This window comes from Sabethes cyaneus, chromosome 2 (assembly GCF_943734655.1).
Source record: "Sabethes cyaneus chromosome 2, idSabCyanKW18_F2, whole genome shotgun sequence".
Classification (NCBI taxonomy): domain Eukaryota; kingdom Metazoa; phylum Arthropoda; class Insecta; order Diptera; family Culicidae; genus Sabethes; species Sabethes cyaneus.
In genome coordinates, this window is record NC_071354.1 from 200,327,727 (window position 1) to 200,350,197 (window position 22,471).

Sequence of the window (22,471 nt, forward strand, 5' to 3'; positions counted from 1 at the left end):
AAGGTCAAAGGACCAACGATGACTGTGGACCTGTCTCCAGAAAAAATGATCGAAGATGAGGCCATCTTAGAAGGACTTCTTTTGATTGATCGTTGTTGTGAAATCCAGCATCGTATAACGCAATCTGTTTGCTGGCTATACTTGAAAAACTTTCAGAAAGAATTATTCTCATTAGGGTGATAAAGTGTGCGGAGAGCGCATATGGTCTGTCGAAGAAAGCACTCCTCGGATTCCGGAATGGTAAATCAACGGTTGATGCTATCTGGACAGTATTTGAGAATCCAGAAAAATCGACCAAACGAAAACGAAGGGGCGATCAACATCAAAAATGCCTTCAACAGCGCCAGCTGGGAGGTTTTCGCCTTGACAACCTGTGCAAGATCTCGAAGTGTGTTCCTCAAGGCTCCATTCTTGGTTCAATGCTCTGTACAAGATACACAATACAGTGGCATGCTAAATTAGAAGTTTTTGAAAAGGCGGCTTTGTGGATCACATCTCTTACTGTCTGTAACTGATGAAACACTGGAAGAGGTAGAAATGCTGGCATGTTTCTTCATGTTATACACACGAGGATAGACAAACAAAAAATGTTTTAAATTTTGGGTATTCGGTTTTTGAGACGGATGGTTTAAGTGAATTTTAAAGTTCAAAAATTCATTTTTATATATTGATCTGTTTTACTCTAAAATTGAATTACACAGTGTTTTACTGATTATTTTTCATTGTATATTTCTTTTAACTGCTTTTCTTCGCCAATAAGATCTAGAATCAATCAAGCACGCAAATGTGGTTCGTTTCGTGTCACAAAACAACCACAATAGAGACTGGACACTAAACTATTTTCGAACTGGGTCACGGAAAATCCCATTCATCAATTGCCTACTTTTCGTAGCATATAGTAAACTACCGACAGCGTGAGAACAAGTTGTTTGTTTTGTGTTTTGAAAGGTTTCCTTCTCCTGTATGCGTTCGTTCAATCTGGCTCAGGATCCATTATTCAGTGTTTCATAATGTGCTGTTCGAAAATTCAGTTCGAGTATAGGAAATCTCCGTTCTAAAATAAGAAACATTCATAAATATGTGGCCAACAGGAAAAAATATTTTTCTCGAGCTGTCAGAGTTTCAGAGTAAATAAATCGTTCAAATTCCACTTGCACACGGGCAGGCCGCGGGCGGGCCGATTGGCAGGATTTGAACGCATATTTCTGTCGCCAGGTACGGCTTTGGCACTGTCGTCGTCGCCGTCGTCTGCTAATGGGAATGAATTGAGTGCACGGCTCGGTTCGGTGGCGGATCAATTAGGAAAATTTGACCGATAAAAGAAAAGCGAATTGTGGGCGCGGTTCACGCGGGGAGCACACCGCTCGCGGCAATTGTGTTTTTCTTGGCTTGATATGCTTCTGTCGCTAGTGTGGCGCTGTGCTTCCCACTGTACAAAAATAGGCAAATCGAGAAAAACAATCAGTTTGGTGGCTATTTTTTGGAAGTTTTACAAAATAAAATCGTTGATTTAGTGTTGTGAAAAATCATTTTTGGCTGAACCTTCGGTATCAACAGGTTTTTCGCATACTCGCTGCGCGAAAATAACTCCGAAAGTGTTTTTATGAAAAACGTGCATTATTTTGCTGTCCGTGGACGGCTTCAACTGCCATTGGTGTCGCTTTAGACATGTTGTGAGTAAAGAGTTCTGCTCTTTTAGAAGTGACATCCTAAAATACAACATGCTGTCAATATTAATCGAAAACTAAAAAGGTTATATAGGTATTCACACATATAAGCAATGCATGCTACTTCACATAACTGTCAGTCATTCTGAAAACCAGAGCCGCTTGGTTTCTTAGAAACTGACGCGCAGCGTCAATAAAGCGGTGCCGACTTGAGGCGAATAAACCTTTTTATTGCGACAGTTATGGTTGCGGAGCTACAAATCGGTTTCCCCATATAGAGGAAAAATTTCGACTTCAATAGAATCGACGGACAACGACGACGCCACACGGTGCGGCGGCGGCATTGCTGTTGTCGTCTCAGCAGCTTTCTTCTCCGCTTATTAAATTGCGCGTCGCCGTTTCGATTGTGCGTCTCCTCATCATCGCCCGCCGCTTGTAGTGCGCGTGGTTGCTTGCTGATGGCTGGGTACCCGCTCGTCTTTCATTGGCGCACATGTATTGTGTCGTCATATTTAGGCCAATTGCCTCTTTCAGCAAGTACATAAAAAACATACAGATGATTAAGCCACCCCAGCCAGCAGCCACACTGCCACAAATGAGTGGTCTCTGGTTGGTCTTTGCCACCAATGCAATGGTGGTGAATGGCGAGAAGAAAATATTCGGCTCATCAGCAATCCGTGGTAGCACCACCGGGTTGCGGTTGTTGTTTAAATCTGGATGTGGTTGAGAGCTTTCCATTGTTCTAGTTCATTGTTAGCGGTTGGTTTGTTAGTGAATATCAAACTATTTTATTGCGTTTCTACAGTTATTCCATTGTATGTATACGACTGTTGATAAATTTGCTTCATACCTTTCATCACAACTGGTTGGATTGTTTGTAAACATTCAACTATTTTATGATGTTTCACTGAAACAGACCCTGAAATTTAAGTCGATTGATAAATATTTTTAATTAGAAATATCTGATGTCAGATAGTATGGTACATCTGCGTTTTGTTTGATTCAGATGTGTTGAAATCAATGGTCTTGGTTTTTAAAGTTACGTCTTCTCTTTGTTTTTAATTGTATTTTCCTGACAAAAGTGAAACTAATCCATTTAAGTATTGAGTCTTGAGTTAGTGAATGGACAGCATCGAAATAACGATTAACATTGCTCGTTGTCGTACGTGGAATAAAATAAAAATGGGTTGAAACCTTGCCTTAGCGTTCGCGGTTGTAGCTCAAGAATATGAAAGCCGAAAGGGTGGAACATATTCTGGTGGGACGGAACAAGATTGGATAGCATCAAAAAGACAAACTTATCTTTGGATCATTTCAATTGTGGTCCCTTACCTCATTTTCCGCTCTTTACTCTTCACGCCTGGTCCCATTTTGTTTGAATCCTATCAGCATCTTCGTTTCATTACTTATTTCTATCGTCCCCTCCGTTGATTATTAAAACTATCATTATAAAAAATTGATAAATGTTCACTTTATGAAGAATTTTGTTGATGATTTACTTGAAATTTTGTTGGGAATTTGGATTCCAGTCCTACTGGTTTTCAGTAGAACTTGTGTTCCGCAAGGCAGCAGTTTCGAACCGCTATTGTCCTGAATTTCCTTAAATGACGTTCATATTGCTGTCGCTTGTCGGTTGTTGTTTTACTCAATAATAGCCAAAAATGAGAGAAATTGCTATGGTTGTGTTTTAAAACGGCAGTATGCATTACATACTAGCCTCCCAGTTGGCTTCAAGGTAAGACGCTGGCCTAATAAGCCAGTTGACGTATGTTCGAATCTCGGCTGGGAGAGGCTGTTCGAGTCGACAGGATCGTACACCGAAAAAACTATACACGTGCGATCAATGTGCAGATCACATAGATATTCTCCTGGTGCTAACCACTACAGTTCCATAAGAATAACACATGAATGATATTCAATGGTAAAACCATGAGTAAAACACTTTGATATGACCTGATATTCACATCAACTCATCGTGAAAGCCTTATGAATTTCAAATAGAATGACATTTCATAAGAGTTACCCTTTGATTAAACGTGTAAAACCAGTGAAATATTTATAAAAACTTACACCTTAATTTCATGTGGATTGCAAGAGGATATGATCTAATGGTGAAACACGTGGATTTGCAATGTAAAACAAGTGACTACCATGTTGATTGAAGGTTTGTTGGAGAAACATGGTTATTTAACGTGTTTCCATATGAAATATTTCATTTCACGTTAAATCGAAGGGAAACGCTTTTGATACCCGAATGATTGACATATGAAACAAGATTATCAATATTTGCACGTTGAAATTCATGTGTAAGATCTTTTGGTAACGCCGTGTCTATTTTTATCAGTGTAGTAACTGGCCCTGCAATTGTTCTGTACTCTAACAGCTGGCTGCGAAGTCTGTCGTATAAAAATCGAAGGTCAAGTTTCTACAACGGAATGTAACACCTAGGCTTTGCTTTTTTATGCATAACATACTTGATTGCCCGCGACTATCGTTTGTCGACGACCTAAAGTTATTGTTAAAAATAAATCAGCGGCGCTTTTCCTCTGTCCCTCCAGAAAAAAAGGACATTTTCGCGCATTGATGTGAGCTACACCCCATGTTGCTCATTTCATGAAAATGTTCAGTATTAACGTTTACCAGGAAGCTGTAGCCACTGAACTGCAACTCCGATCACACGCGTCGCTCGCGTTAAGGACCGTTGCGTAATACTAGATGGTCGGCCGGGGTGGCTCGTGCTGTTTCAAGCACTCGCCTCCATTCAACTCGGTCTTGGGCCATTCGTCGCCAATTTCCTAGTCGTCTCAGAAGTCGCAAATCGCTTTCGACCTGGTCGAGCCATCGTGCACGTTGGCCCCCCCTGTTCCTGGTGCCGGTGGCGTTGTTGAAGAGGACTATTTTCGTCGCACTGTCGTCCAGCATCCTTACGACGTGTCCGGCCCACCGTAACCTGCTAACTTTCGCTAGGTGTACGATGGAAGTCTCCCCAAGCAGTGCCTGTAGCTCGTGATTCATACGCCTCCGCCACTCTCCGCATTCTGTTTGTACTCCGCCAAATATCGTCCGCAGCACTTTCCGCTCGGACACGGCAAGGGCCCGTATGTTCTCCGTGAGCAGCGTCACGGCTTCAAGTCCATAATAAAGAACTAGCGGTCTAATAAGAGTTTTGTACATTGTTAGCTTCGTGCGGCGGCGTACACTTCCTGATCGTAGCGTTTTACGAAGGGCAAAGTAGGCCCGATTTTCCGCTTGGATGCGCCGCTGGATCTCCTTACTAGTGTTGTTCTTCTACCACTTCTAGTTCGTCGCAGTCAACGGTTAGCGTCCGTGGGAGACGCGCGTTTGTTTCCTTTGAGCCTATTCCTTTCATGTATTTGGTCTTCGTCGCATTTATTTTTAGCCCAATTCTCCGAGACTCCTCTTTCAGTCTAGCGCAGATTGCCTCCGCCGTCGCAAAGTTCCTGGCAATGATATCGAAGTCATCTGCAAAGCCTAGAAGTTGGCTACCCTTGGTAAAAATTGTGCCTCGTTTCGATGCCCGCTCGTCGGGTCATCCCCTCAAGAGCGATGTTGAACAGCATGCAGGATAAACCCTCGCCGCGTCTCGAAGGGACTCGAGAGTGTGCCAGAGATACGTACGTAACATATCACTCAATCCAATGTAGCTCTGATCAGTCGCGTCAGTTTGTCCGGAAAACCGTCGTCTCACCTATAAACAGCATATATCCTTCATCGTATCTAATACTTCTAGAATGCTCGGTCAAGTTATTCGCATGACACGAGAATTCGGCGATGTACAGTACCTTTCTGCCTCATATTGCTCATTAGTGCGATCTTTTCTCGAATACTATTCGACATTGCGAAATCATCGCTATGCAAATGCCGTACACAGCATCGAAAATATCCAGCATAGATTCGTTCGTTATGGCCATGGCCATTTACCTTGGAGATAGCCTACTGGAGTTCATCCCTTATGAGAAACGTTGTCAATGGCCGTGCAATGACCGTCGCAGATGTTCTAGCTGCCTGTATCGATTGACCAAATATTTTTCAGTTGATCAACGTAAATGCCTAGAACGTTAAGGTGGTCCTAACAGTGTACCTGCCCCTCCGATGCACCAGCTATGCTGGTAACGGCGTAATTATTGGCTTGCAAGGAGTCTTCAATACAGTATCATTCGCATTCGACTTTTATCTGTCCCGCGACGTACAGCTCAACTTGTGTTCTGCAAGGGAGCAGTTTCGGACCACTATTGACCTGAATTTTCATAAATGACGTTCATATTGCTTGCACAATCGCTTGTTGTTTTGCACAATGGTAGCAAAAAAAATGGGAGAAATCGTTATGGTTGCGTTTGTAAGCGGCAGCCCTCTAGGTCCGTTGGTTTTCCTGCTGTATTTCAATGATGTGCGTAAGTTGCTGATTGCACGCGCGTAGCGTTTGCTCAATAATTATTTAGAAGTTTTGAACCAAAATAGGACTATCTAGAAATGTTCCGAATTGAGTTGTCGCCGCAGGAAATGGCCATTGTGCGACCTGATCCAAAACAAATCATCACAGTAGAATTCAAAAACTAAATCAATGACAGTAAAATCAATTACGTCGGGAACCCCCAGAACTCCCAGAGAAATGGCCAGTTTATAAGATGAATAAAAGGTCATTGTGCAAGAGCTCAAATCACACCAGAATTCAATTAATGGATCAATTGAAGCCAAATCTTTTATCTCTCCGAAACATGTCTACGGCGTCCAGATAGGACCAACGAGGCCCAAGTTGGTTGGCATGGCTTCCTTTGTCTAGTTTTTGGATTCTTTTATTCGGGGCGCAAAATTGTCATTTTCGCTAAAGCAACTCAATCCGGGATATTTTTTGATAGCCCCAAATGTAGCTCAAAACTCCTAAAATGTCGCTCGTTCGCGACCTTCAAAAGTTTGGCGGGAATGCCATCCTTTCTAGCAGCGTTTTTCAGCTCCCTAACTGCTTTTTTAACCTCATCCAAAGTTGGTGGATCCTCTCCACAGCCTATCCATCAACCTAAACCGTTATCCTGTTTCTGTTGACAGCTCCATCTTGTTCACCATTCAACAGTACTTCGAAATGTTGTTTCCAACGTCTGGACACCTTCGATCTTTCGGTAATCAGGTTTCCCTCTTTGTCGTTGCACATAACAGCACTGATTCCGTTGATCGTTTCAAAGAATCTTCTCGTATCGTGCCTCTCGATGCAATTCTGCGCCTCCAAAAGAAAGCAATCCCTTCTCGTCGAGCTAGTCGCTGAAAGTTATGCAGCAGTAGTATCCAACACTTTTCGCACTGTAGTACTGATCGACGACGAATGACGCATCGACGCATTGACGGCATCGACGATGTACTTCCACTGCTCGTTCAGGTTCTCTCCAACTTATTCACCGATCCGCTCATCAGTTTCCCAAGAGGAACTCTTCAGGAACTCCTTCCGCTGATAACCGCCAAATGTTCAACCGTATCTTCCCCGTTGGTCTCGTTTTGAATACGTTGGACAGCCGGGCGTGAATCTTATGCTTACTACGAGATTGTGGTCCATATCTACATTTGGCCCCTGGAAGAATCGTACGTCTGCGACATCCGAAAAATACTGGCCATCAACCAGAACGGGGTCGATCTGAGAGCAGACCTCTCCGGTGTTTCCAGGTATGCATACGAGTGCTTCGTCCTGTAAATTAGGTTCTACAGATAGCCATTCTTCTGGCTGCAGCGAAGTTAATTAGTCTCAGACCATTGTCGTTTGTAATAAAATGGAGGCTTTCTCTACCATAAACGGAGTTAAAGAACTATTCGTGTCCGACCGGTGCATTAAGGGAACCGCCCTTTTGGCATAACGCGAAGTATAGTCAACATTCAATAAATAATACAGAGGTACATGTTAATTAACGAACAAGATTTGCGCTACTGGCTGAAAAAGTTAACACAAAAAATATACCCAACTAAATTTTGTGATGCTATAACCTAGAAGAAATTTGAGAGATTAGAGAAATTAGAGCACATAAACGAACTAACTTCTCCTTCTGCCTTTGAACGAAGCAAAAAATAAACGTTTTATCGTGAACCCAGGAAAGATATCAATCACTGGGTATTTACGTCTTCCAAACTCACAGACTGTTTACAGCCCAGTAGTATAAGGGAAACAGCCTTCTGTTGATATTTTTCGTATATTTGCTCATAAAGGTCATAGCATGCATTACATTTGTAGATCTAAATCGCGCGTTTTTGAGCCCATAGGCTGGAGACGATGCGGAGGAAGATTATCAGGAACTCTCCAAGGCAAACCCCTTGGGGCCATACGGATGAATCTTCTTTTAATGCTTTCGATTCTTAAATTCTAGGTGAGCTGATAGGGCTGCCAGATTATACTTGCATTTTCAAGCACAGGACGGACTAACGCACAGTATAACGATTTCAAGCAGTGAGGATCCTTGAAATCTCTCGCAATTTTGGCAATAAACCCAAGCTGTCGAGATGCTTTCGAAATAATAGCAGAATAGTGAAGGTTAAACGTAAGTTTGGAGTCGAGTACGATGCCGAGGTCGCTAACGTGATCCACCCTCCGGAGAGTATTCCCGTCTATGTTGTAGTCGAAGATAATTGGGCTCTGGCTCTGAATGTGGTGATATGTGATTACCTCACATTTTGCCGGGCTTACAATCAAGTAGTTCAACTTGCATCAGTTCACGATCTAGTTCACGGTCTAGTAATCCTTGCAGCCGGTGGCAATCGTCGATGGAACGTACGGGAAGAAACAATTTAAGATCGTCAGCGTAGATAAGTGCGCATCCGGCTTCAAGCAGATTATCCACGTCGTTGAAAAATAGAATGAACAGCAAAGGTCCCACGTTGCTTCCTTGGGGTACACCAGATTTATTGGTAAACAGAGATGAAACGGCTGATTCTAGTTTGACTTGCAAGACTCTATCGCATAAATATGAACCATTCCACCACAATAGCCGCTGTGGGGCCCCAGCCACTCAAGTTTTCGTAGAAGGATGCGGTGGTCGATACGGTCAAATGCAGCTTTCAGGTCAGTGTACTGCATCCACTTGTGCTTTTTCCTCGAGTAGCACAATGCACGTGGAAGCGAAATCGAGTAGGTTAGTTGCGCCGATCGCCCAGGCATAAACTCGTGCTGGTAGGAGGATATATAGTTCTTCGTACGATTGAGAATTTCGCTGCTTACAATAATTTCAAAAAGCTTGGAGCCAGCAGACAAACTTGTGATACCTCTCTAGTTTCGTACATTTCGGTGATCATCACTTTTATGGACGGTGAATATGAAGGATAGTTTCCAGATACCAGGAAATTTGCCTTGCGTAAAGGGTTTGTTGAATATGCGACACAGTGGCATAGATAATTCTGATGAGCAGCGGCAAAAAATAGCAGCAGGAATTCCATCGGGCCCAGCGGAAAAGGATCGCTTCAATTTACGTGCTGCTTCAACAACCATTATTGGGATAATTTCAAAGGTATCGAGCTTCAGCATCAGCTTCAGCATCAGTAGCGAACGTATTGGCGAACACAGAGAAGAAAGATGCGAATATGACACAGGAGTCCGTGACGGAGCGCGCCTCGGAGCCGTCAAGATAAACATTAGCAGGAATAGAAGCACTTTTGCGTTTCGAGTTGACAAAACTGCAAAAACCTTTTGGGTTCCTTCGCAGGTCAGTTTGAACACAGAGAACATAAGACTTGTACAGGGAAGCGTCGAGCTGGCGATATTCATCACTAGTCCGTTTGAATTCGCATTTCGATTCTGCGGATCTACGTTGACGATGCTTACGAAGATAAGCGTTACGTGCTCGTTTTAATGAACGTAAACGACTAGTACCCCATGGCGGTGTGCGATGTTGCTTAACACATGGTAAGTTAGATTGGAGCCACAGTTTGATAGTGTCACAGAATAAATTCGCCATGTCATCTAACTATTTCAGACCGAAAAACCTTCCCAGTCAAAGTTCCGTAAATACTGTGAGAGCAAGTCGAAATCTATTTTGCGATTTAATTGCTGGTGTTCAATTTCAGGTGGCGAGCGATTCTCGAGATAACCATTAAGAACTGGCAACGAAATCAGCAACGGGGGATACTGAGTGTCAACGGGAAGCAGTGGTGCACACACACGTATCAATGGATACAGCATGGTTTGCAGAATGGAAAATTAAATCGAGCACTCTTTCAAGCTAATTACGCTCCAGAGTAGCTTGTTGGAGATTGAGAAAGTCCATTCCGTCGACCAAAAACGTACTCGCAGCGGAGAGGTGCGATGTATTAGTTGGTCATCATTGTAGTCTCAAGTATGTAATACGCGGTTGATTATAATCCCCGCAAATCAGGATAGCTTCAATTGAGCGGTTTTTTTCGCACAACTCACGAATGGAAGAAACATGCGACTCGACCACAACAGTATCTTGGCTTTTGTCGGGTGGAATGTATATGGCGGTTAACAGCATCTTCAAACCGCACAGTAACACAAATCTGCTCTAGGGTACTTCCATGCACTGATGTAAGGAGAGCACATGGATGTTACCGAGCGATTGCAATCAGTACTCCACCGAAACTGCGATCACAGCGAAAAACGTTGAACTTTTCACCAAACAGCTGCACTGAATTTATGGAATCGTTGAGTCCCGTTTCCGTCAAAACAATAACATCAAGACAGCAATCTCGGCACGCCAGATAAAGCTCGTCCATTTTTGTCCTCAATGTCTTGTCCTCAATGGCATTTTGGTAATAGACGCTGATATCGTTGGAATGTGTGTCACAGTACTGTAACGTGGATATACTGTACACAGCAGGAAAATTAGTCGTATTTGATACTCACCCTTGGCGGGAACCACAAGGTTCCCACCATCCACAAAAGGTCGCGTTGTATTTAATTCATAACCGCAACATCCTCCATCGGAAACACACTGGCAGCAACCGTGCGCGGGTCCAAGTTTTTTGCCTGGTCAATGAACTCCCGGAACAGTAACCCAGCTGGCCATGATGAGGGATTTAAAACGATGTTCCGCATTTCAGGTTCGAGTCCGAGTTTGAAGGACACAAACGCCAGAGTTGAAACATCTTTTCCTCTGGGGACTAAGCGAATGACATCACTAGGCTCTGCGACGTTCAGGCAGCGAGAAACAATCATTTTTACATCGGCGTTCGCGATCAGTGGATTCAATTTCGATAGATAGAGCCAAAAATTTTCAGTAGTGGCGGATGCGACTTCTTATAAAAGTGCGATAAAACACAAATTGTTAAGTACTTGAGTAGTAATTCTAATGAATAAGAATAATGATAGTTTTGTGCTCCTAAACTGAAAAAGTCCTCCAGGGAGGCACATATCATCTGTGTCGTGTTGATTGGCTTGGTAACATCTACAACACCCTCGGAGCGTATAATTAAGTCGAACTCTTCAACCAAGTCAACAAGCTAATGATATTCGCCTGTCTGTGGTTTGATCTCCGGTGAGAATTTATTCCATTTGCATTACTTACTACCATACGGTAATACGGTTTGCCAAGTTGTTTGTCCGCCGGACACGAAGGAGAAAGTTGAGATTGAAGTTGGATAGAGAAAAATCTGCCGGTGAGGTGAGCTCGTAGACAGACGACAGTACGATAGGTAGGTATGTATATTCAATGAAACACGGCATCAAACCGCGCCAACGAGTGTTGATTGAAAATGCAAATTTAATTAAATCTTCAAGATGATCAACGTCTAGCGGGAGAGCAACTAGACTAGCAGGAAAACCCGGGCTGCTGGAGCCGTTAAAGCGCTAATGTCCAGTTATGCCACCGACCACCACCGCCGCCGCCCGTAGTTTGGATGATGACGATGGTCTGATGGTCTGATGAACGGATGAGTTGCGACGTAACCGGGAGAGGATGATAATGTTGGAAAGCAACCAATTTCGTCATAGTAACGAGATTATCGCCATTAACTAGAGTTGTTGTGCACCGTCGAATATCGAGTAAAAATACCCGGTACCCGGTTTAGCAGCAAGCCTCGGCGATTTGCCGGTGGTGCAACGTAAACAGGGGGCTCTCTATACAGAGTACTTTTCTGTAACTAGTTTGCATTTTCTACTTTGTTACTTCGACGATTTATTTTGTGCCAGAACAATAACGAACGACTGATAGTAAAATACAATATGTATGAATAAATAATTTCAATCACGCTTGATGGCTGGCTACCTACTACTTTGCCAGCGAAACGAAGGTGCGAGTTTTTTGCTTTTGCATTTATTATTGTAACAAACTGAGGTTTGCATGCGAATCAGCAAAATGAGAGCAAATTGTACACGGACACGGAATATCGGTACGCGGGAGGTACGTCACGGAGGTGGCGTGTGGTCTATGGAAGGGATTTGCTTAAGCGATCGAATAATAAACGATTATTCATGGTGGAATAAATCCGTTGTGCGAACGGATTTATGAGATCCCAGTTGTACTGGAAGTACTAAAAGTTGAATAAATAAACACTTTGAGACGTTTCGGTTTCAAACGCTGCACGGAAGTGGACAATCTAGACTAGAGTGACGAATGGTTCAACTAGGATTGCAAATAGGAAAATTTATCTTTGAAAACATTATTAGCTCATGAATAATTTGTTTATTCTACGTGAAATTTGTTGTAGTCTCTTTTCATACTTGGGTTATAATTTCTCCTGATGAGTTATTTACATATGTAAATCCCGCTACGATAATATTTGTTCAAACGTATACTCATGCCGGTTTTCGCATCTTTCTTCACTTTCAGGTGTTGGAGTTCCTCGGTCGGGGCACATTCGGCCAGGTGGTTAAATGCTGGAAGAAGGGCACCAGCGACATCGTCGCCATCAAGATTCTCAAGAACCATCCGTCGTACGCGCGCCAGGGCCAGATCGAGGTGTCGATTCTCTCCCGGCTGAGTCAGGAGAATGCGGACGAGTTCAACTTCGTGCGGGCGCTCGAGTGCTTTCAGCACAAGAACCACACCTGCCTGGTGTTCGAGATGCTGGAGCAGAACCTGTACGATTTCCTGAAGCAAAACAAATTTTCGCCGCTGCCGCTCAAGTACATCCGGCCGATCCTGCAGCAGGTAAGTGTTACGCACTGTCGTCACATCACATCGCTGGAAGCGAATTCTTCAAAAAGGTTCCACGGTCACGGTTAGTTTTTGCGGAGCGGTTCGTTTCACGTACGGTGTTTGAGTGGATTTTCAGTTGGGCTAACCTTTTCCCTAGCATTTGACAACAGCATCACTCAGATCTCTGCAAACATTAAACAGCGACAAAGTGCTTGACCAACTTGGTTGTAACTTGAAAATTGCTCTTTTTATTTTTAATTCTACATACAAACTACGTTTCACATTTTGCACTATAGTACTGCAAACATAACAATAAAACGTGTCGTAAGTAAAAATTCACCACTGTCACGGAAAGCTGCGCTTGACTGGCACGTGGAGCGGATCGATTTTCTCGGTTAACTGTTCCGTTTTGTAATTTGCCTGAGCTCTGAACAATAACATAATCTTCGCTCTGGAAGATATCCGCCGTGGCAAGTACCGGTTATTGCATCCGGAGACAACCGTAAAGCGAACACAGAAAAACGAGACGAGAAAAAGTAATTCACTCTTTGCAAATAAGAAAAAAAAACGCACACACACCAGCGTGTTTCGAACGGTCCCTCCTGGAACTGGGGGTTGTCGCTTTGGGCGCCATTCGAAAAACTTTTCATGCTGCGCAAATAAATTCAATGACGAGAAGAGCGGCGGAGGAAATCCCAATTCTAATCCATCGTTGCCGAGCCAAGGTCAAAGGTCAGTCAATAGCCAGCCAGAGCCACTGCGTATAGAAGTCGTGCACTCGCAGATCGAATTACACGGACAGTGTGGTGTGGCTACGCCCTGACCTGGGGATTCTTCGGTATTTGGTTATGGTATGCAAAGCCGAAAGACACGCGGTAGATAAACATCCGGCGTAGTGTCCGATTCTCCAGGGGGCATTGGACATATAATTAAGCTATGATAGAGCTGAATGCTGAATTTGTTCGTTTTTTATTTGACTGATTACTCAACACACACATTCCCTCGTATGGTAAACATATTAACGTTGCGGTACGCAAAAGCTTTGCAGTGCAAAAACGACGATAAAAATATAAATGATGTTGGGAAGGCAGAACACATTTACTAGCAGAAAATGTACACAATTTGGCAGACCAATTCTCTGATTCCAATCAATCTGTCGTACACCACATCTGTGGTTGTTTGAAAAAGTGCGGATTTTAATTTTCATATAACCATTATTATGCCGATGCCGAATTGGAGATAAAAATAAATTGTTTACCGTGTGCAACTCTCCAACATATTTTCTGATGGAGAATTTGACTTTTTCTAAAGCTATCAGCAGTTTCTCATTTCTGCCTGCTGTAAACTTATCAATAGTCATAATTTCAAAAGAATTCGTTCGTCTTGTGCCATGTTCGACCCTAAGCCATGGTGTTAATTGAAGCCAACAAGCTGTGTTTCATCTGCAATGTACTAGTATTCCAGATAGTTGTTTGTGTTGCTGAGGAGTTTTCTGTTTCTTCCGGAATCCCGCAAGGCAGTCACTGTGGTCCGGGTTTTTTTCTTTTATACTTATACGATGTGTATTTCTTCGTTGGATTACATTTAAAAAAGTGCCACGCTAATGTTAAACTTTTATCATCAGAATTTTAGGCATCTTGACGAACGAGAAAATAACATTTAAAAGAATCATGAAGTAAAGACTGTGTTTGACTAGAGTGAGCCGCACAAAAATGGTCGCCAAAAATGTATTCGCTTAGATGTAAAATTTTGTCATTCATCATGACGCACGTCGGATTCGTCAGCCACTCTCGGTACACCTTCCTGGCGCGGATTTTGGTCACCATGTTTTGTTTGCCGTTGCGGTTCAGTGCCTTCTGTTCTGGATAGTAAACACATTTTTTCGTGTGGATAAACCAGATGGAAACATTCGCCTTCTTCGCCGTATCACGAATCGTAAATTCCGGTCGGTGCTTGAGTAGAATCAACACTTTCATAGCCTTCATTAGGACAGTTGCCTTCGGTTTTCTGCCGCTGCTGCCTGACCACCCGTGAGTCCTGTAAGTCTCTTTGAATGACTTCACCCCCCGTGACACTGACGAATGATGGATTCCTACGTTTTTTCCCGATCCATCTGTGGGAGGCGTCTTTCCTGTAGACGAAGGAGATGGTACAAGAAAGTAATCATACAAGATTTTTTTAAAGTAGTCCTAAGGTGGAACAAGACGTGAAGACGCCATGAATGTTTTGGCATTCAAAATTATTGTTCAGAAACACACGAATAGTTCTCTTTGGTTTCGTTCGGAGCTTCGGAAGGCGGTCATTTTGGAACACTGCTATTGCCATTATAATTTAACGATATGCATTGATTTATCGCAGATGCGTGTTTACCCAGCTAGCACCATCAATGTATGACAATGTTATGACTGTGAGGAACGTGCTGCTCGAGCCAAAGATGCTGATACCTGATACCAGCAATGTACGAAAATGATCGTAAATATCTCTTAACAAATTCCGAATCGCAAATAAAGCATAATAATCTCTCCCAGTCTCTTCAACTCGATTTTGGTCTTCGTCGCACTTATTTTTAGCTCAATCCTCCTAGACTCCGCTTTCAGTCTAACGTAGATTGCCTCCGCCGTTGTAAAGCTCCAAGCCATGATGTTAAAGTCATCTGCAAACCCAAGCAACAATATGAGTTTTATTGCTCTCTTTTGTCGGTTTTCATGATCAATTTTGGTCTTAAATGCCATCGTAAGAGTGTAATAAAACTCAAATTGTTACTGGTGAAGCCTAGGAGCTCATTACCTTTTGGTGAAAATTGTTCCTCTCGTTTTAATGCCCGCTTGTCGGATCGCCCCCTCAAAAGCGATGTTTAACAGCATATAGGATAACCTTGTATCAACCCTCGCGCGTCTCGAAGGGACTCGAGTGTCCCCGATATGGGCATATAACGCATACTCGATTCAATGTAGCTCTGATCAGTCGCGTCAGTTTGTTCGGAAAACCGCGCTCGCGCTTTTTTGCCATATTTGGTGTCGATGGACTGTATCGTACGCTGCTTTGAAATCAATAAAGATGTTATGCGGGGACACGTTGGACCTCCAACATTTGCAAGCCCTTATAAAACCTGATAATTACCAACGAAACATTGTGCTATCCGTGACATTCGACCTAACAGGATTTGGGTGAGTACCTTGTAGGTACTTATAATGTTCACCAATGTTATGCCGCGTTAGTTGCAGTAGTCGAGCTGTCATGTTTAAAACGCTCTGCTGATTGCCAGTCCTTACCGACGGCTTTGTAGGTCTTCAGTAACCCAATTTCTCGTCCGACTTCCTAGAGATTAGGTGCTGGGACTTTACTATCGTCTATGGACATTCCTAGGTTAACTTCCGTTTCACCTCCTTCTGAAAATTCGTTCATTGAAGAACTGCATTCACCTGTCGACCACCTTGCGCTCGTTTGTGATTAGATTTCCTTCCTCGACCCCACGCAGGTTAGGTTTAGGTGTGCAGCATAAGCATCCGCGTGTAGTTCACGGCAGATTGCAGGTTGTTTGGCTGCCAACCCTTACTAACACATCAGGATTCCTGGTTTCAGAATTCCAAGAATTCCTGTTTCATAGTAAAGGCGATTCTTTTACCGAGTTATAGGTATCCCAGAGTTTCCAGTTTTGGATTCTCATAAATAAATCCTGGTTCTATAATGTACGAATCTTCTGCAGAATTCCTCCACACGATTCCTATGCCAGGAACTCCAGGTACTGTGTGCGAATCTTTTTTGTTCATCCGGGTAATGTTCAGTCGAGGACGGTTTTTACATCTCGGTTGACAGTTTTGAACGCACGTATGGTCAGAGTCAATATCCGTACCCCGTAGGAGTCGTGTTTTCGTGATGTAAGAGAAGAACCCGCCATCTTTTAGAACATGGTCAATCTGGATCATTGTACGTTTGTCCGTTGATTTCCTGGGGGTTTTGTGGATACCTTTGCGTGGGAAAAAGGTGCTTCAGATTACCAAACCCCGAGAAGCTGCGAAGTTTACGCATCATTAACCGCAATCATTCGTGTCGGTATGCAGGTTATGGAGTCACCGGTTATCACCGTTACATACATTTATTCTCTGCTGACCTGGGCGTTCATATCCCCGATAACGATCTTGATGTTCCGTAGCGCGCAGCTGTCTTACGTTACCTCCAGCCGCGCGTAGAACGCTTCCTTCTCATCGTCTGGTTTACTTTCGTGCGGGCTGTGCACGTTGAAGCTGTTGTAATTGAAGAAACAGACCTTTTTACTTAATAGACACATTCTCGCGTTGATCGCCTTCCAGCATTTGGCCCAACACTACAAACCCCTTTCCCAGTTCGTTGATAATGCCACCGCTCAGCTCTGAAAAGACCTTTCCACCGCGGATGTTCCACACTCTCCTTTGTCACAGATTGCCTGCAGAGCTAGGATTTTGCGGAGTTCAAACTGTTCGAGCAGCACCCGATCACCACTTGCGAAATTCAGCGAACGCTAGTTGTACTTCCAAGTAACGAGTTTTCCATTCGTCGTTCTCGTTTCGTCGCATAGGTCGATCCAAATATTCCGATTCGTATTCGTTCACATGCTGGTAGTAATGTGGTTTTAAGAAGGTTGTCTTATTACTAGTGTCACGCTACCGAGTCTCGTGATAGGACTACCGTCTAAACTTTAGTGCGGAGACACCACGTTTCTCAACACCACAAGCCCGCTCCGGATCATACGCTATCGTAAGCCGCTCATAACCTGGAATATAATCGCTCACTTGATTGAAGAATCGTCAAACCATCAAGAGCCGCCTCTGGCATGGCAACAGACGCGCAATGCTGCAAGGCTATTCTTCGTTGCTACACTCAGCGTTTGCATGAGTGCCTCTTTCCCTGTCCGTCGATATGCGATCTTATTTTCCACCGGGGTTTGTTACTCGATCTTCGCTAGGGTTGCTCGTATTCCGGCTGGTACCACGGGGAGGTAGGAATAGTTGTTGCTGGATAAGAGACTTAGGACCACTGTAGGCTCTATTTTACACCTGGAGGTAACGCAAGCAACAATGTGAGTTTTATTGCACTTTTTATTGCGGTTTTGATGATCAATTTTGGTCATAATAACCATAATAAGACTGTAATAAAACATAAATTGTTACTTGAGAAGCGAGGCACCAACTGTTGCTTATTTTCTGTATCATTTATTTGGTTTCTATTATTAACGCCTAGCTTTGGATCATTGGTATGATAATCGTATCAATATCATGATCATGATCATTGAAAAGGTTCTTACTTATTCGAAAAGTTTGGTTACTTCATGTCAATTTCCAAACACAGACATCACTGCTGTCCAACATTTTGGTTTTCATTTATTTCCTCTTGCATTTAAATTTCCCAACGGAATATTTCCCTTTCAACAAAGCATTTAATGTTGTTGAAACGCGAACTGATAGGTAAAACTTAGTTTGTCTTTGGTAAGAGTACTTCTCCCCACAAAGCAGTCATTCTTACTGCGATTTCCCAACTTCAGCTTGCTACCGAACCGATTTAGATTGCATTTCTAGATGGCATGTTTGTGTAGTTGATTATTGTGAAAGCCTGCATATTACGAGTTCACATTTCGAAATGTAACTCAACTGAAACCATCCACTGCAAGTAGCATAATTTAGAAAACAAACGCGCCAATTAAGCCTCACAAGCGTACGTACGATGAGCGTACGATAGTTTTATGATGCTTTTTTATCTGAAACAAATCGTACGCCACCCGTCGACTCAAATGCATCAATAAAACGCATCCTTCATGTGTTAAAAAAAAAGAAGTAAACACCACACCACGTACGTAGCTAGTTGGTTGTGACTAGCCTTGCGCTAGTCTGTTTTAATAGCGTAAGTTTTATTGCTTGTTTATCGCTTTGCTAGCCGGGCAGGCTTACCGCGTTCGACACTATTTAGGTTTAGAGATATAAGATTCGCTAGCTGTCGATTAAGCTGTCGTAATAAATTATAAACCAAAATGTCAAATGAAAGACGAAGTCGGTAAAGCGACCTATACATTGTACTATTCAAATTTTAAATTTTAAATCAAAGTTTGAACATTTCTCAGCATTTTAAAATGCACCTAACAGATTTCTTCAAGCGAAATTTATTCCCACGAAGAACCCTTTCGTTATCAGGAATATAATGATTGTATTGTGGCTTCGAGGGGGATAGCTTTCGGGCAAAGCTGAACCTATGCTCAATCACTCACACGAAGGGGAGATGCTTAGTTTGCTAAACCACAAGCATAACAAGCCTGACAAGCGTTTCCAAACCACAACATTGTAGGCGTACTGTCCACAATGGATTGAGGAGAAGTGATAGCCCTAGGGACTTTAGGATCCAAGTACAAGCGTGGTAAGCTTCTAGCACGCAACAATCCACTAGTCCCAGTGTTTTGCTGGGTGACGTTTTGTTTGTCATAACCAAGCTCACTGCAGTTGCGTTCTTTGTTGTGCTAAAATGCACTCATCAATTTTCCCACTGGTGGATGCGGTTTCTATTCGTTTATCAGATTGATCATGATTACGATTGTGGCGCTATGGTGGTGAGTTTCGACACGCGGCTGCTGTCGATGAATCTTAAACCTTACCTTGTTTATGCGAATCTTGTTTAAAAAACTTCGACAACAGATTGTTAGTGAAAATATGACCGAGTGCTCCTTGTTATTGGTTTATCTGACCCATCCTATTCCGGTTGAACTTGTGTTGCTGCGTGTGGTGGCGGTTGCCCGCACACTTCCGCAAATCACCACCAACTCTACATACTACGTCAGTACTTGTTTTTTCTGCTTCTTTGGTTTTGCTGTGCGGCAATGAACGGCAGCAGCCAGCCCTACACAGTTCGCACACACTAAATGGGGTCACCAGACGTGAAAGCAACTCTCAGTTCAGCTTGTTTGTTTGACTGTGCGGTTTTTTCTGTCCCGCTGGAGCAAGTCTCCTTTCTCTTTATCTCTTTTGGAGCCTGCGGTCAAATTACTGCCGGTACTGCTGTGGCTATGTGTGCCATCATTGTATGTATGGTCTTATTTATGTTTTGTTATCACTTTACTGTGCAAAGGAGTTAGCTTCAAAGTGGTAGGCTTATGTCACATTTAAATATGATTATATTTTTTTATTAAAAACACGTTAAATTGTTCAGATTATTTCTCGGTTGTTTACAGAAGAAATTACATTTGTGAACTGCTTTTAATTGGAGACACTAGTGTCATCGTTTAACTAATTGTTATTGGTTTCCAAGCTATGTTGTACCTTGTCTTTATTTGATTGATACTAATCTAAAATAAGTCAACAACCAAACATAACTTCTTCAAAACTTCCTTGTCTTCGCTGTAGGCTTCACCACAGCAAGCGTTCGCGACTGAATAATCAATCATTAGAATGTGAAATCGAATATGAATCACGGAACCGCGGAAAACAAGCAAGATGACGAAACGAATGGAATAATTGATGGATTTTGTTTACATCTTATTCAGTGTTGGCCTTCGAATGGCAAAAAGCTTCGGTTCGTTGCACTAACGAAACGTCGTCGTTGTTAAAATAGCTGTGTCCTAAATCTAGACTATTGATTTTCACTTGTTAGTTCTAAGTAAGAAAGTATTTGGAACTAAGAAGTGAAAAATATCGTCCAGTAAAGTGTTATCAATTGTCTGAAAAAGTAAAATTTTACCAATTAACATACTTTGCTGATTTGGAAACCAAATTGCATTGAACCGTAAGACAAGATGATACTATAGGCTAGAAGTTTCCTGACAAAGGCGTTCAAAATTTTAAACCTTGAAGAAGCTCCGAAGCCGGAATCGAATCATTGGCTTAAAAGTAAATCAACACGGCTACTTTTATTACCGACTGAACGGTTAATTCCCAGGTCTACTTTGCAGATATAACTTTTATAAATGTTGCCTAATAATAATCATTGATTAAATAATTATAGCTACGTCAGCCTCGCGTTCATGCCCCTAGGCACAGACCTTTACACAATTTTTGTAATTTTTTCATAATTTTCTCGTCAATTCGTCATTTTGAATCGTTTTCTCATCATTTTGTAATATTTTTTTGCATTTTTCAAATTTATTTTTCATTATTACGCAGTGGGGAATTTGCCGCAAAAAGGACCTTTATCTTAGTCAGTCCTTCAATGTCAGAAGAAAGATATTTTTATGGGGATTCCCATGATATGGTTGGTGCTGACAGCATGCGTCAGTTTCTAGTAGTTTTGGTTCAATGAAGGGCACAACTACACTACCTATCAAAAGATTGAGCCTAGCTCAGTGGCATTCTAAGACGAAGGGGTGAAGGACTTTAATTCGAGTGAATCTTCACTGTGTATTGTTTAGTAGTTCTTCAGTATTATTTTGTATTTTTGAAGTTTTTTTTCGTCATTTTGGCATTATTTCACCATCGGTTTGGTGTCATTTCGTTGTTTTTTTTTTTTTAATTTTTCAACATTTATCATTTTCTGTAGTATTTTTTTAATTTTTTTTATCATTTTTCACCATGTTTTCATCATTTCTCCGTAATAATTTTAAACTATTTTTTTTATAAGGCCATTAGGCCATTACAAATATTTTATAAAGTTTTTGTCCTTCCGGTGTTCGGCCACTGAAGGGGGGGGGGCGAAAAAAAAACAAAGTGAATTTTTTAATCGAGCAAAAAAAAAACATGGATTTTAAGAATTTGTATTTAAGGTTTAAACGTGAAAACCGAATCTATTCTTGCTTATACTATATACGTTATTATTTTCTATGCAAAAATATACGAAAAAAGACAAAAACGAAGGAAAATTTTTTTGGACGATTTTCGGAAATTCCATTGTTCGAATTTCCATTTCTGTTTCGTGCTAGAAGAGTTAATTCAACTCGGAGACTCATTTTTCGAGTTTTTCAGACTGTAGTTGCCCTCCGATTTTTCAAGCCAATTTCCGAATTTCCGAGGGGGGGGGGGGGGGTTGACAAAAACTTTGAATATGATTTGCAATGGCCTAATTTATCATCGCTTTTACATTATTTTTTATCAGTTTTTCGTATTTTTTTTATGTTTTCGTTAGTTTCTTCATAATTTCTTTATCAATTCGTCATCATTTCATTATTGTTATTGCACCATATTCTTTGGTTTAGTTTCTTTAAGTTTACATAATTTTTAAAACATTTTGTCATACATTTCTCATAACTTTTCGTCATTATTTCGACATTTTTTCGTCATTTTTTCATCATTTTGTTCTTTTTTCGTTATTTTGTTATTATTTTTTCATATGTTTTTTATCGCTTTCATCAATTTTTGATTATCAGGATTCTTCCATTATGTTTTCATAATTTTTTTTATCAATTTTGCAACATATTTCATCATTTTTTTGTCAAGTTGTCATCATTTTATCATTTTTAATCGTTTTTTACCGTTTATTCATAGGTTTTCATCATTATAAAAAAAATACAAAATAATATTGAAGAAATGACGAAATAATGCATAGTGGGATTCTTACCAATGTAAATCCTCCATCTCTGTAGCCCAAATTGCCGCTGAGCAAGATATCAACGTTTTGACATTATTTGTATTTGATAAATTTTGAATTACTTTTACATATATCTTTATCGGTTTTCCATTCTTTTTCATTAGTTTTTCGTAATATTGTAATGATTTTTTTTAAATTTTTCTGCTTTTTCATCATCATTTTTAATTTTTTTCATTTTCATCAATTTTT

At 41.7% G+C, this 22,471-nt stretch overlaps 1 protein-coding gene across 6 annotated transcripts in view; it reads left to right on the forward strand.

Moving 5' to 3' along the window:
- LOC128738382 (homeodomain-interacting protein kinase 2) overlaps positions 1-22,471 on the forward strand; it is a 199,017-nt gene that overhangs the window by 146,550 nt on the left and 29,996 nt on the right. For all 6 annotated transcript variants that reach the window (XM_053833463.1, XM_053833462.1, XM_053833465.1 and 3 more), the window contains one exon: positions 12,440-12,760. In XM_053833463.1, the coding sequence (XP_053689438.1) occupies positions 12,440-12,760 (321 nt within the window). The remainder of the gene's footprint in view (positions 1-12,439; positions 12,761-22,471) is intronic.